This window comes from Hippichthys cyanospilos, chromosome 16 (assembly GCF_059441005.1).
Source record: "Hippichthys cyanospilos isolate Australia breed blue-spotted pipefish chromosome 16, RoL_Hcya_1.0, whole genome shotgun sequence".
NCBI lineage: Eukaryota > Metazoa > Chordata > Actinopteri > Syngnathiformes > Syngnathidae > Hippichthys > Hippichthys cyanospilos.
Window position 1 is genome coordinate 15,254,319 of NC_142384.1, and position 15,469 is coordinate 15,269,787.

General features: G+C 39.6%; 3 protein-coding genes across 3 annotated transcripts; 1 reads left to right on the forward strand and 2 right to left on the reverse strand.

Moving 5' to 3' along the window:
* The first annotated feature begins 332 nt into the window (after positions 1 to 332).
* pmm1 (phosphomannomutase 1) lies at positions 333 to 7,626 on the forward strand. The gene is made up of 8 exons (XM_088436536.1): positions 333 to 718; positions 1,196 to 1,313; positions 1,879 to 1,955; positions 2,591 to 2,682; positions 3,022 to 3,121; positions 3,565 to 3,640; positions 5,714 to 5,829; positions 6,860 to 7,626. Exons 1-8 carry the CDS (start codon positions 638 to 640, stop codon positions 6,980 to 6,982), a joined length of 783 nt encoding a protein of 260 aa, XP_088292662.1. The 5' UTR covers positions 333 to 637; the 3' UTR covers positions 6,983 to 7,626.
* Positions 7,627 to 8,049: 423 nt separating this feature from the next.
* Positions 8,050 to 12,092, reverse strand: csdc2b (cold shock domain containing C2, RNA binding b). The gene is made up of 4 exons (XM_088436538.1): positions 11,924 to 12,092; positions 9,938 to 10,296; positions 9,361 to 9,483; positions 8,050 to 9,080 (listed from the first exon to the last, which is right to left on the reverse strand). The coding sequence occupies exons 2-4, from the start codon at positions 10,117 to 10,119 to the stop codon at positions 8,918 to 8,920; spliced, it is 468 nt and encodes a 155-aa protein (XP_088292664.1). The 5' UTR covers positions 10,120 to 10,296; positions 11,924 to 12,092; the 3' UTR covers positions 8,050 to 8,917.
* Positions 12,093 to 12,384: 292 nt separating this feature from the next.
* Positions 12,385 to 15,391, reverse strand: polr3h (polymerase (RNA) III (DNA directed) polypeptide H). The gene is made up of 6 exons (XM_088437326.1): positions 15,104 to 15,391; positions 14,669 to 14,765; positions 14,337 to 14,423; positions 14,171 to 14,234; positions 13,403 to 13,634; positions 12,385 to 13,296 (listed from the first exon to the last, which is right to left on the reverse strand). Exons 1-6 carry the CDS (start codon positions 15,212 to 15,214, stop codon positions 13,246 to 13,248), a joined length of 642 nt encoding a protein of 213 aa, XP_088293452.1. The 5' UTR covers positions 15,215 to 15,391; the 3' UTR covers positions 12,385 to 13,245.
* Positions 15,392 to 15,469: the final 78 nt, after the last annotated feature.

Genomic DNA, 15,469 nt, shown 5'->3' on the forward strand with positions numbered 1-15,469 from the left:
CATGTGTTTAAAACATGTGTAAGGTATGTATTTAATGTACAAATTCTACATTTGAATTTTGGATATTGAAACAAACTTATTATACTTGCAGTGGCATCTGATTAAGATAAAAAAAAAGTGTTTCACTTATCAATACAGTTGGGCGATAATATCTATAATCATATATATAGAAGTAATGATAATACTGTATATTTATACAGTATTTTTTCTGTTCTGTTTACGCGACCAAAAGGTCAGTACGGTTGACAAGCGTGACCCCAAACCCCGCCCAATTGTTGACGTCATTCACTGTCCATCTTGGCTGCGATTGGCTGCAAATCGAGCCTGACTGAAAGAAACCCGACACGTTTCGCAAGATGTGCGGAAGGTGTGAGCGCGATACGAAGATTTAAATATCAGGGTCGTGGACTTGAAGGGAAGACGAGAACATGTGGCTGGCATCTGATGGACTAACGGAAGCTTTTTGAAGCGGAGGAGTGGAGTTTGTGCGTTCATTGATTTATTGATTGATGCCTTCATTCTAACGCCTGCAAATCCCTCCCGGAATCGGCCCATTGATGCGCAAGCTTTTTCTAACAAGATTGGTAGTACAACACTGGAGGTACACGGGAAGGTAAAAAAAAAAAAAAAAAAGTAAATGGAGCAGGTCGGCATCTCTGCAAACAGAAACATCCTCTGCCTGTTTGACGTTGATGGTACTCTGACGCCACCGAGAGAGGTGAGCTCGTGTTGATTGATTCTCAAGTCAGGACGAGATTTTGCTCTGCTGCTGCATAGTTGTGTATTTCGTGTATCAAGTCTTCTTTTATTTTTGTCATCACGTCCAGCATTGGATTAATTATAATGAGCATTGTGGGCATCATATACGTACACACACTAGATCACAACTGTCTGAATAATTATTGAGCCAAGGAACGTGGCTTTCATAAAGCTCGTAGGGCACACCATCAAACAAAATCATCAAATAAATATCCTTTGTATGATCTACTGAAATAATAAAGACAAGGCACCTTCACATGTGCTTCAAACAAGCAAAAGCGCAACATTTACAAACAAAACACTTTCAAGGCAAACACAAATGCATTTTGAACCAAAATTTTTAAAGTGAGTCTGTAACATTTTCCCAAGATGAACATGACACTTCTGTAAGTATCTTAATGAAGCGATGTGTGAAACTTTCTCTTTAATTTTGCAGAAAATAGACCCAGAGCTGGATGATTTCTTCCAAGCGTTGAGAAGGAAAGTCAAAATCGGCATCGTTGGAGGGTCTGACTATTCCAAGATTGCGGAACAGCTCGGCGAAGGAGATGACGGTGAGTCTGTTTGTCATTCAACTGACACCGCAAATTATTTTTCCATGTATGCCATAGACGGCCATGATTTCAAACTATGCAACGCAATTTTTTTTGTAAGCTGCAATCTCATTCAGTCCATTCCTTCGTTAAAACTTGAACAAAAACAATGAAAATGTGTTTTTGATGGCAAAATAACAGTTTGGGTACGTATGTAACAGCATTACAACATTGTTCATAATATTAAGAGGAGCACTGGCCACGAGTGTCATCTATCAGTCCTTAAAAACAAAAACAAAAAACATAGTGGAAAAGAATTCTTTTCAGTGACACAAAACTGAAGTATTTTACATGACGAAAATTCTCGTCCGTGGCACTGAAAGAGTTAAGAAAGTCAAACCAAAAGAAATAGTCTGACAGTGTGTAGTCCTAGATCCTGCAAAAAAACAAACATGTGCACAACACAACAATTTCTGCTTATCAGAGATTTAACCCTCTCTGATATTTTCTTTTCACAATCTTCGGCTAAGTAAATATGCATGAGCACGTTGAGCCGCATTTCAGCTTTTTTCCTCCTCTCTTGCAGTCATGCACAAGTTTGATTATGTATTTGCTGAGAATGGCACAGTGCAGTACAAAGATGGCAAACTCCTGTCAAAACATGTGAGTGCAATGGTGCAAAGTCACTTTGTATACTTTGTTATTGTACTTATTGAGATATTCTTATTCGAGTATTGATTTTTCTTATACTGTATTGCATTACTTTTACTCCCTTGGAAATAATATTTACACTTTGATCTTTTTTTATTAACATGGCCATGCCACCTTTTTCAGCCTCTTCAAATGACGACACGATGTAAAAAAAAAAAAATATTGACTGAGATTTTATCTACTCATTGACTGCCATTAACGACAAAAGACGTCAAAAATCAATTTTCACAGAGCTGCCAGTGAATGAGTTCATTACTTTACCTGCCACTATAAATTGCTGGCATAAATTAAAAAAAAAAAGCGTCATTTGCAGAAATCTGCTGTTTTGCAGAAGAACATGCAACTCATTGACTGCCATTGACGACTATAAACGTTAAAGATCAATTTTCACAGGGCTGTCAGTGAATGAGTTAAACATTAGACATCAGTGTCTTGTACTTCTACTTACAGTACATACAGAGTGTGAGTATTTTGATGTGTGAAAATGTTGAATTTTGTTGATAAGTTCATTGTATGGACCTGCCATTTTAAAACTAATTAAATCCAAAATTTTAAATGAGAAACATTTCATATTTTTAATCTTACAGGCAATTCAAAACCATATTGGGGAGGAGCTGTTGCAGGACCTCATCAACTTCTGCCTGAGCTACATGGGGCTCATCAAACTGCCAAAGAAAAGGTCTTCACACACACACACACACACGCACACACACACAAACACACAGTATTTCCTTGCATTCCTCCAAGAATGCCACATTCCTGCAATCATACTGCGTTACGTCAAAGCAAAACACAAAATTACAACTGCAATAAAGTAGCCATGCATGACCTATCTTATATTTGCACTTCTTTACTGTTCTTTAAATATGTAAATAATCATATCACGCTGAACTGTCTAGCACAGTAGCTGTAATACAAAGTGTAAAATGTCCACTCATTAAAGAAAAATACATTCAAGTGCTATTTCACTCTTCTGTAGAAAGTTTTGAAAAACGTCCTTTTTTCCCCCCGTTTACAGGGGGACGTTTATCGAATTCAGGAACGGAATGCTCAACATTTCCCCCATTGGTCGCAACTGCACCTTGGAAGAACGAATTGAATTCTCTGAAATTGATAAGGTAAAAATACTGTGAATCAGAATATTTTGCATCCATAAGGCAACATGTCAGACAATGCGCTTGGTATTCATGATACCGTTTTTGTTTACCCTTTGTCCCTTGTTCCTTTGTGACTGTTAAGCCAATGATACATCAAGTTAGACAGTATGAAACCTAATTCGTTAATATTTAGTTGCTAAACAAACTGATCTGTGATTTCTGAAACGTGTTTAATTAAGCAGAGAGTTTAAACATTGCTGACCTTTCCGTACTGTCGACTTGGCTGCACATCGATGGATCGCTCGAGCAGACGGAAGACGTTTAACCCCTCGGCTCCTTGCTAAAATTCACACAAATACTCTTTAGCGGGTGTTATGTTTTCAGCATGACGTGTATTTAGCGCTTAAAATGATTATTATCATTACACTTTCTATGCTGTTAACAATGTTTTTTTTTCTTTACAGAGAGAAAAGATCAAGGAGAAATTTGTTGCTGCCCTGAAGGAGGAATTTGCCGGAAAAGGGCTGCAGTTCACAAGAGGTGAGAGCGTCACAAGAAATGTTCATTTGCACATGATCTGAGTTACCATAGCGTGGTGGGTCATTTACTATAGTATTTCCCAACTCAAATTTCTCAATGGAATTCTCTTTTTTCATTCATCACATCAACATCTTCTTATGGACTGTTGTGTTTGTCTTTAAAATATGACGCAATGCAGTTGAACAGTAAATAGCTTTATTATCCTTGGAAAGCATATTTAAATAAACATATGTATAAATCTTACATAGTGCCTGGCTTTTTACATTGTGCAAGTGTAGCTAATATTGGCACGCCTTAAGCTACTGTCAAAATGCAGATGCACTCTCTCGCCGCATGAGAGGCCAGAGGCAAAAGTCCATAAACCGCAGACCTGCCTTTGAACAGGATGTGCAGACACTTTTGGTAGGGCTTAAATGGACTACCGCTAATTGTTGTATACGCACATTGTGTGTCTTTTACAGCTATTTTTTCTGCGGTTCTCTGTCCATTAAAAGATGAAGGTATGATAAAATGTTTCAAGAAAATATAATCTGACCATAATTAGAGGGAAAAAAAAATGTCATTCCACTTGGATGTCATCTTAACGTAAAAAACAAACTGCAATTATTTTATTACCACTTAAGCTCAACATTCTAGCAGTTTAAAATGTTTTATTTAAAGTCATCAAGTGCCTTAAAAATATTTTATCCATATTTAAAAATACCAAATAATTGGTTTTCAGCAAGTCCATTTTTATGAGTGTTTTTATTAAGGGTCTGCCCAGAAATTTAAATCAATTTAATATTTCCCTACCGCTCCATGCTCATTGAAAGCAATCTTTGATTGACGCACAATAACCAGACAGCCGCGAATATAAATGCAACGTTTCACTCTGAGTTTGACGCCTTCATACAAAATAAATTCAGCCATGTCTTTATTCTTCCTTTCCGCCCTCACAGGCAACTATCCTCGTTTTGATGCACTTTTCTAACAAGTTAAAATACTGAACAATGTATGCAAACTTCAAATTAATTCACAAACACATATTACTCATACATGTAAATAAATGAAAATACTGTCTATACTGTATTGAAAAATTGTGACTAAAAATGCTGCCGATATGCTCAGAGAGGAATAAACTGGCACACATTTCATGCTTTGTCCATACTCATATTCATAAACCACTGATTTCTTTTTTTAAAGCTTCCTTTATGATAACAATATAAAATACAAAATAATAATAGTGGATTCTATTTTAGGCAGTGGGAGGTATTACTGGATTAATGTGTTTTATTAATAGTGCATGTGCATTGATTGCCTCAGTGGTGTTATTAAAACTTGTGCAGATTCCTTTTGCCAATGTGATTTCTTTTTAATTTTTAGAATGTTTTGTCTGAAACCTCTTTGCTGTGACATGCTTCTGGATGGACAGACAATAGATAGTGGAGCGATGACGCGCGATGAGGTGTGTGAGGAAAGCAGCTTTCTGATTGGCCGCTCGCCCTACAGCTGGTGCCTTTGTCACTTGACTTGGAATGAGGCTGAGAGACCAGGCGAGGGGGAAGTATTTAGGTTAGACGTGAAGACGGGGGCGGGGCTTTGCGTGTCATTTCAAAGGTCGGCACAGATATGCCCTTTTTGTTCATGAGTGTAATTAGAATGTTGATCTGGTGAATAAGAATTTGAAGGAGGAGTTGTCTTTCATTTATTGCCGCAATCGTCACTGAAAGAGTTCCAAAACACTTCTGTGTTTGGAAAGCGTGTTCACTGTCGGTGGGCGCAGCGTTTGCTCGACTGCCAACAAACTCACTGAACTGCGGGAACAAAACAGGTCTGTCCGCTGATCTGTAGTTTAGGGCGTCCAGTTGCTTTGAAAACAAGAACATTTGCGCTGCAAAGACGTGTTTACAGGAAGAAGTCAGGAGTGCATTTGATAGCAGACGGCAGGGAGCTAACGGTGGCGTTTTGTCACGTTTGCCCTCGTAGAAGTAATGGCTTTACTCTCGTCTTTTTTTTTTTGTCTCGTGGCAAAAAAAACAAAACACGAGTGATGATTGTGCGAATGCAAATATTGACGTTGCCTTCTGCTCTTAGGCGGCCTCATTAGCTTTGACGTGTTTCCTGAAGGCTGGGACAAGAGGTTATGTCTGGATCTGCTGGAGAGCGAAGGCCTGGACGCCATCTACTTTTTTGGAAACGAGACGTCAGCCGTACGTTTGTTTGTAGGATTTGCACATTGACACGTCGAAAATTCACACCAGTGTTGTTATTTGAATGACTTTGCGATTAAAGTTGTTTTTTAGATTGTTTTGTATCATTTAGAAGTTAATTTTCAGGCATTCTAGTTGGACAGCCGTTTGTCTAATCACGCTACACAATAAAACCCAAGTGTAGACCTCACATCCAATATTTAAAACTGAAGAAGCCTTTTAAATTCGTTAAAAAAAAACGTCAACAACTATAGCACTTGCCTCAATCAACCTTTGACTGAGAAGCCGCAACAGCCATTTAGCATCGTCCTCAAATAACCTGCAGTACAACTAAGCAGCTTCCATTCTTTCTCATGTGCCTACAGAGAGCGAAAACCTTCCAGTGGTTTTATTATCTTAGCTCATACCATCCAGGTAATTGTAATTTTGGAGTCAGGCCAAGTCATAAACATTCAACGTTAGCGTTTTGGAAGCTGACAAGCTTGAGTAGATCATTTGTGGCCCCACCCATTTATGATTGATGCCCATTGAAATGCATTGGGAGCAAACAAACATTAGATTATCTACTGTATATATTTGTTTTAATTTATCGGCCAATTAATTGGAATTTGATATTAATAATAATTTGTTGAAATGAATATACAGTCAACAACTGGAAAGAAAAACAATCACAGTTTCCCGATGGTTTATTAGGTTGCTTAGCAACAGCTGTCAGTCATATTTGCTTTTGTTGTTTACCAACAACATTTTGGGCGCACTTGGTTACACTGAATTATTGCATGGACAAATATGAAAGAAATTCAATGCATTCCTACCAGGGCGCACTTGAATACAATACATAATAATACAACACATAATAATATTAAAGCCACACAGTTTGTGTTATATATAGCATAAAAATGAAGCAAATTTGTCACGTCTAGAGAGGGCTCATCTGAGTCAGTGGTCAAATTAGGAGTCTAATTTTCATCTACATTTAATCAGTTTGCACTAAGCATCCCTCACTATCACTCTTCTCTCTTTTCCTTAGGGGGGAAACGATTATGAAATCTTTAACGACCCGCGCACGATCGGCTTCACGGTCTACTCCCCGCAAGACACTGCCAGGTTGTGTCGGAAACTTTTCTTTGACGCACCGTCATGTGACTCCTGATATCATTTTCATAACTCAAAGTACTGATGAGTAATAGTTACTACATGGTCCTGCTGAAAAACGAATCTGTGGCTTGGAACAGAATTGGAATTTGCACCACTCCTGATTTCCTCCATATTCGTATTTTGATTGCTGTAAAAAGAAAAGTGAAAGAGGACTAATGAGGTAAGCCTCGCATGAATAATGGATGAAGATTCAGTATTCAAAGAAAACTTTTTCATCTTGTTTGGAATTAGTCTTGTTAAAAATATCTACAGTATAGCTCTAAATTGGGTGTAAAAGTCCATGTCTTTTCTCCTTTTGCGTGTATAACATTCCAGGTTTGTTCATGTTGCTCAGCTACATCTTATTTATTGCGTTGATTTGCTTTTATCCAGTTTAGATCAAACATAACAAGCAGCTATTGCGATTACGTCATAACAACTTCATGAATTTGTATATTCACTCCAGAGGCTGTGTATGTATACTCCATGTTTTTAAGTCAGTTATGTATCATTTTTATTGATTGTGGTGTCAAAAAGATACCAATATTCACTACATTTATTAATGACCGATAATGTTATGTACTATGTATCCCTCAGGCTTTTGTTAATCTGTTAACATACTGCATTAAACTTGAAAGTGGACATATAGCATGTAGCCTACACTAGTCTTTTTTTTTTTTAATGAAAGATATAGTGAGTAAATTTTGACATAATTTCACATTGCTCAACAGCTGTATTTAGGAAGGCTCGGTATCGATTCTGGTTTCCAAAAGCCGCCACCTTGTGGCGGAAGGATGTAATACCCCTAAATGGCATAGTGCCTGTGCATGAGATATGTGCCACCATGGGGCGGAATGAGATATTACCGTTAAGTGGCATACACAGGTTTAGCAACCAAACGTTTTATGTGAGTTAGGAAAGATTTAGTCATGGTCTTCCAAAATAAATGTATGATGTGAAGTGGCCTATACATATACACATACTGTATGTTTTGACATTTAAATGATTCCGTTTAAATTTCTAGTTTAAAGAGGCAGTAGCTGTCTTGAGACCACCAGCAAAAAAACACACACACACTGTGGCTCATCAAATGGTTTCATGTAATTCTGAGGCTCAGTAGAAGCCACCATCAAAGGAAAGAAAACTTTGAGGCGACTAACAATAATCCAAAAACCATGTTGACATTTCAGGCAGTGACAAAGACAGGAATGCTAAGTGCTCATAATACAGTTAGAATACAACATGACCAATCACAACCTGAAATTTTACAGTACAAACAACAGTCCTGTGACATTGATCAACTATGAAATATTTGTCAACTATCAAACAATGCATACACAAAACACACAGAGTATTTTTAATCAGTTCACAGCCCCATAGACTGTACTGTTTTAAACATAAAAGCAACATGAGTAGAACTGAATCGTTCTTATTTTGTGTTAACTCCTAGCGGAGTTTCACATTTTGGGATATTTAGGTATTCCTACGACAAAAGATCAACAGTCCAAAAATCAAAAGGAATAAACACAAGACAAAACCAGCAAAATGTTTGCTATGCATGTCCCATGTTCTCAGTCCGCTTCGGTCCTCCAGAATGATTCCTGACAAAGACTCGTTGACTCGTATCCTCCTCGCTTCCCTTTCTGATATAGTTTTTTTCTTCAGTGAAACAATCATGAACATACCTCCTCGTTTTCTTGCAAAGAACCTGTAGATTACCTCGAGTATCAGGAAATGATATGTTTGGCACCTTTTGACATTCACTACCAATGTTTGCCGGTCTAACACAACCAACACAGATCAAATGCGTGATACCATCATAGTTAAGTGGAGGAACGGTCGCTAATGGATGGATAAAACTAACGTAAAAAGAAACATGCGCATGATGTACGTTTTCAGTCCCACCATCTACACCAGCTGTCGCCTAAATCCACGGTCCTGGAGCACAAACCTAAGAACTGATGATCTGGCCGGACCAGGTTTCATGTTTGGTGCCCGGGTTCAGATGAATTATCTTCACTTCCACCGCCTGCACCTTCAGGTTCTTGGGGGGGACTCTGCACACTTTGTATGTAACCTCATCCCCCTCAACAGGAACATATTCTCCATCAATGCTGAAAAAGGAGAGAAATATATTGAATCTTTTTACCTGATTTACTTGATAGAGAGGAAACTAGTGCATGATATGTATCTATTTTATGTGAGCACAGTAGTTTACTAGTAATACTTATTTGTAGGCTAACGATTGAACTATTAGGGAAAAAAATGTTGCTGCAGTGCTAAATTGTAATATGACATGGACCTTTAGCTGGATTTAAAAAAAAAAAAAGCTCAAACAGCTTTCCTTCCACGCACGCCCTCATTGTGTGGCATGATGTGTCGACTGCCACTCACTCTGAGATGTGAACAAAGATGTCTTCGCCACCATGGCTGGGCCGGATAAACCCGTGTCCCTGTGACCTTGAGAAGTTCTTACAAACGCCCTTGAACACCGGACCCGAGTGAGCTCGCACCGTGCTGGGTACACACAGAGGGGGTCAAAAAAAAAAAAAAATTCAAATATCAAGAAGAAGATTTCATGCCATGGCCGCTGCTATTGGTTCAAACCTGGATAAACAAATCAAATGATGAAACAGGAATGCAGAAGTGAAAGACCTGAGGATGTCAGTTGGCCAGATCTTCCTCATTGTGTCGCAAACGCAACACAAGGGGACATGTCTCAATAACAACACACAGAGCACAAAGCTAACCCTGAAAATAGGGGCATGTAAGAGTTCTCGGTCCAGAAAAATGCACTGATGGCAACTTAGATAAAGCTAGAGGGATAAGCATTGGAAGGAAACTGCTTTCCACAAAAGAAACTCAAGATTAGCCTACCACATAAATGCAAAGCACCCACAGCTAATGCACCGTATTGCGTCATATGAACTTTTTTTTGCACTATATTAGCAAATATTACAACGTGACTTACGCTGAGTACGTGCGGGTACGTTTGGTCGGCAGCGGGCTGGGGAGTTCCCTCGGCAGCGCCTGATCCCCCCTTTCCTCCCAAACCCGACTGCCCTCCCTGAGAAAGGGGAAGGACACGGTGAGCGGGGCGTCGGGGGATCGGAGCGGGGTCGCCGAGGGTGAGCCGAGGCTGGGGTCCGTCATGCTGAGATCGCTCGGAGGAAGATGGGAACGGAGATGCCGCCGCCGCCGCCGCCCTTGGAGCTGCAAGTGTGCTTCTAAACACAGCTGTCTTCTGCGAGGCCTCCTTGGGTGCGGGACACGGGCTCGGCAAGTTATCCGGGTCAGCGCTGTCACTTTAAGTTGTATCAGGAGGACATGCTGTGAGGAGGAACACAAGCGAGATGGAAGCAGGATGAGAGAGCCGTCACACAGCCTTAGACGTGACGGGGAGGATAGCTGTGAGGAGCTTGTTTCAGTCACACATGGTAAGGTAGGGGCAGCGAACCGTTTTCATCACAGGCCACATAGGAGCTCTTTGTGATTTTAATAGTGAAATGGCACGTTTCTAAAAATATAATCACTTCCAAGAGCAGCGGAATGTCAAAACCATGATTTAGTATGTACCTTCAAGGTAAAAAGGAAGAAAAGTCACCAGTGCCTACACAATAACATGCTCAACAAGGAAATCAGATATTTGTGGGATATACTGTATATTAAGCAGCAAAATGCACTCATTTTAATGCATTGCCCAGGGCAGCCATTTTCCCATTTGCTTTCAACAAAGATGACATCACAGTTGCTCAGGCCTCAAATAACAACCAATCGCCATTCACTTTTTTCTAAATTGTGTCATGTTATGTTCAGCATTGTATATGAGATGTTAGCATGTGCTATTGTTATGTGATGAAAATGGGAACCTTTAAAGGCCCGATCCTTTTGTACTAATAGATGAGAGGCTAAAGATCATATTAGTGCTATAGCATCTATGATTCCTGATCCATAGGATTACCATAAAGAACATTAGCTACAATTGCAAAATATAATGCATTGTTTCCCCAAACTTGAGCCAAGATAAAATATTCTACATTACAAAAATCTCACAACACCGCAACAAAAAAAAATGTCACCTAACCTACACAAAATTTGAATAGCAATTAGCATAATGCACACATGAATATTTAATATCACCAGTGAGTCAATTTTATTTACATTTTTGTTTTTGTCATCTTAGTTGATCGATATTGATTCAGAACTGCCCTAGATGCATGCTTTCATATTTTTTGTATAATATTGATGCTTTCTACGACTACAAATTGATCGAAGTGGTATTAACAAGTTGGATTGGTACCAAATGCATGGAGATGGCATACCAATACTACACACACACACGTTTCCAAGCAGAATTAATATATAACGTTACATTGAAATATATCATAACAATAAATTCCATATAACGTTATCTCACTAAACATTTTACATCGTGATTGAGTAAACGGGGATGATTCAGGGCATTGTTGCGCGTACGTATCACGCCCACTCCTGTGTGATGCACGAGGGTGACGTCAAAACAGCTGCAGGAGGCCACCAACGAGTGACGTCGGCACCCCCGTCCCCAATTCCCAAATGACCGTACTAGAGAAAATCACATAATTCATCTTTTTTGGGGAGGGGGAGTAGTTAAAAAAATAACTCCACGGGGTCGTACAACGACATTGGTGTGAGTGGGAAAGCTGAAGAGCATCACAGAAATGGAACGCATCCGTAACGCAACATATTTGATTAAGCCCGCTTCTGGTAAATCATAGATCGTATAAAAAGAAAAGCTTTTGACGATCAACGTAAGCTTGTCAGCAGCCGCACCACTCAATCATTAGTCGTTATTTGAATGCTATTTTCACTTCCTGTCATGCGAGGCGTCCCCATCCAAAAACAAAGGCTCGCCAACTGACGGTCACTCTGCTGTTGATGTCCACAATCTTACAATATGAAGACGAATTTTACTTACAGCAGCGGCCCCGAAAGCTGGTTGGACGGTCAGCTCACTGTGCCGATGTGTGCGTTAAGTCGATGCGTAGCATTATATAAGAACCAAATTAAATAAATAAGTGGGGAAAACCTGATGTGACGGCGAGCGTGCGCAGCTGGCGGAGGTTTCCGATGGCGTGATTGGAGAGTGCGCATGCGCACCGCGCTCCTCCACCCTGCAAGCGGACGGGACGCGTTGCGTTCGAAGGAGACTGGTCGTGGCGGAAACTTCGCTTTTCCGCTTCTCTTCCGTGATGTAACCGCACGATAACGAAACGCATCAGTGAAAAGAAAACGTGGTTATGTACAAAATTTAGAGAGTCGAAGTAAGATTATTAAAGGGATACTCCAGCAAAAACGGTCCATTTTTCCCTAACAAGCTCAATTTATGTATTTTTTAATATCAGGAATATCTAAAAAAAAAGCTTCCATGGTCAAAGATAATCTGTAGATTGTTTTTAATTACAAAAAAAATAAAAGGAATTCCTGTATAATTTCCCAAAAGGGCTACAAAGTCTGCATAGAATTTTCTTGCAAGTCAACTGCTATTTTCTTTGAGACAAACACACTCTGGGAGAAGGCTCACATGAAATCTGTCCTCTTTTGTGATTTTTTTTTTTTAATGAAACGTGGCCTAGTTTTACCAGACAATTGAGACAAGCACCCAATGTTCTCTCAGGGGTCATATGAAACACATTACGTGTATACATTTATGTCCTTCAAAAATATAGGATTTAAAAGCTTATCTCTAATCTCCAGTGTCTTCCTGTCACTACACAAAATGACAAATCACAATCATCCCACTGATGACAGGCTCTTCACATTATATGATATTAAGGAGAAATGTGTCATTTCATTCCAAAGACACTATAAAAAAAAAATGAGTATGACAAAAAACATTACTGTGAGTTGGAATTGTTTCGCTTCTTTTTGACATCTTGAATTAAACACTTGACCCATAGATTCCATGTTTCGATCACATGATTAGGCACTGGTTAAGCCCACTGCGCGCCGAACAATGCATTTAAACGCAACTGAAGTGTACCATTGCAAAAAAAAAAAAAAAAAGTTACAGCTGCACCTCGCACCCACTCATGATTCTTGTAAGTGTTTTAGGTATTTCCCAAATCATCTTCATTGGCGTGACATTTCAGTCAGCGTGTTGTTACCAAAGTCATTTTTTTAGTCTCCAAAGCCTGCTCGTGCAGCAGCAGTCAAAGTAAAAACTCAAAATTTGATCCGGCTGCAACACATCTTCCAGACTGACAACGATCGCTCGCCCAAATAATCTCTTGCTTCCTGCTAGTTGTTCCACCATGACAGCAGCCCCAGGCCTGGCTCACAAATGGTCCCCTAAGACAAAAAACAGTTGGTGGGTTTCAGTTTTGTTTCCAGTTTATAACATATGGAACAAAAAACCCCTACCCCACCCAAAAAATGCTCCAGAAAAAGATCTTACTATTATAGTATATGGTGGTTCTTTCTTTTCGCCGGTTTCTTGCGCTGCTGGCGGCGGCGTTGGCTGCCCAGGTTGGGCAGGTGGCGGGTCAGTCGTCGGGCCCGTTGGCGACGTATCTACAAATATCTCATCCGCTACTCGAAAACGGATCTCCTCTCCCTGGTCCATGTACAGGTCATGAGCGCCTTCATCCGTCTCGTATTCCCAAAGCCAAACTTGTTCGGCTTCGTCACTTGGGCTGGCGCTGAGGAAAAGGCCTTGGTAGATATGTATGTATGTGCGTTCTTATAAGTGACATAATTTTCCAGTAGGTGAGCCAGAAATGAACAAAAGATGATGAAGTTGGATAAAATGTCTGAAGATACCAATACAAATGTAGTTCAAAAGTTTAATAAATCAAACATGAGTAGCACAGCACTCGTTTTTTTTCCCCCCCATCCAAAATTGCTGTGCCCTGGTTACGGGGTACTTGGTTGAAAGATTATTTCACAACATCATTGAAAGTAAATTAAATGCCACTGTCTTTTGACCATGGAGATGCGCCACCTTGCGGCGGAATGAGGTATTACCTCTAAACAGCATACTCAGCTTTAGCAACAAGGCGTTTGAAGTCAGTTATAGATCAATTTATGGTTTTATGAATCAACAATGGTGCTATGAAAAGGAAAATTAATGAAAATAGACTTATCAATTTACTAAACAAAATCCTAAAGAATACTACCACCAACACTATAAATCCGCTTCATTTTACAGAACATTCGAGGATACAATTTAGTGGGTTGCTGAAGAGATTCCGGTGGGATGAGAATGTCATCAAAGAAGCCCATGGTCACTGCAAAATGGAAAAGAACTTGTCAGTGTTACGTTAACATTTAAGAGACTGTGGAAGAAAATATTGCTGAATTCATTTTTGCAAATGAATAAGCGAGTTTACCATGAACGCCCTCCTGACTGCAGTACTTGATCTTGCCGACCAGTATCTCATCCAGGAAAGGGTGAAAAACAACATACCTGAAATGAACTGACAGCAAAAAGTGGATCAAGTTGAACTCATTCAAAGGAATTTGTACTTTTGGAACGTGTCGCATCGCGTCTGATGTTACAAGTCATGAAATTGACATAAACTTGAATTTAACAATTTAACATAAGATTTTAATTAAAAAAAACATGCAACTAAGTTCATGTCACATTCATATAATTGAATACCTAGAGAAGGTCTCAGTACAAGGGTGTCACAATGACAGTTAGGCCACCTCTTCACCATACCTTTAGTGTGTGATGCACCATCTCCAGGGAAAATGTATGAATCTTCCAGTTTTGTGATGTCATACAAGCAGATGCAGAGGCCAACATTGTAGACCACCTGAAGTAAGAACATTGAACCCATGAAGCTGCCATGATACAGTACTACTAACAAAAAGCAAGAGGAATGTAAGTTTTCCATATTCTTGCAGTTTCATAACTGTCACCATCATAAGACTTTTGTTTTTAACATGGCTGTTGTGCTTATTGTCCTCATACCTCCTCCAGTTCATCATATCCTAAATGTTTCAGGAGTAGCTGCTATTTTCTGTTTATGGTGTGAAATACTCTAACCAGTACTAGTGCTGGGATACACATATCAAAAAGTAGATTCTCAGCACTGAAAATGTGCTGCTGTTGTCCTGTGACTGCAAAAAAATAACGTTTTGCAAGACTCACCTTGTTAGCCAGTTTTTTGTTCAACTCCTCGGACACAGCCTCGTTGAGCTGTCTTTGAAAGTTCCACGGAGGTATCCTTACCGTGTCCATCATCTCCACCAACACAAACATGATGCAACCTCGAGCACACGCGACCCAAAACAGCCCACCGTGTGCGAGCTACATGAAAATATAAAAGAAAATCCGTTACGTGAGTTTCTCCAAACACATCTTTTAATATCAATCCTAAACAAACGTAAATTCTGTCGTTGACAGCGTCGGAAACATGTTGGTTTTGTTTTACGGCATGCCGTTGGCTTGTTTGCGACATGTCGTAATGAATTTTAAAGGTACAGTACAGAATAGTGATTTGTTTTTTGTTTTTTT

Coding starts and splice junctions, on each gene's coding strand:
- csdc2b (XM_088436538.1), bottom strand. CDS start 10,119: ATGACGGACCCCAGCCTCGGCTCACCCTCGGCGACCCCGCTCCGATCC. Junction 9,484..9,937: donor CGTACCCGCACGTACTCAGC/GTAAGTCACGTT, acceptor GTGTGTACCCAG/CACGGTGCGAGCTCACTCGG. Junction 9,081..9,360: donor ATCTTTGTTCACATCTCAGA/GTGAGTGGCAGT, acceptor CTCCTTTTTCAG/CATTGATGGAGAATATGTTC.
- polr3h (XM_088437326.1), bottom strand. CDS start 15,214: ATGTTTGTGTTGGTGGAGATGATGGACACGGTAAGGATACCTCCGTGG. Junction 14,424..14,668: donor TGGTGCATCACACACTAAAG/GTATGGTGAAGA, acceptor TTTTGCTGTCAG/TTCATTTCAGGTATGTTGTT. Junction 13,297..13,402: donor AACCACCATATACTATAATA/GTAAGATCTTTT, acceptor TTTTTGTCTTAG/GGGACCATTTGTGAGCCAGG.
- pmm1 (XM_088436536.1), top strand. CDS start 638: ATGGAGCAGGTCGGCATCTCTGCAAACAGAAACATCCTCTGCCTGTTT. Junction 1,956..2,590: donor GCAAACTCCTGTCAAAACAT/GTGAGTGCAATG, acceptor TTAATCTTACAG/GCAATTCAAAACCATATTGG. Junction 2,683..3,021: donor ATCAAACTGCCAAAGAAAAG/GTCTTCACACAC, acceptor CCCCGTTTACAG/GGGGACGTTTATCGAATTCA.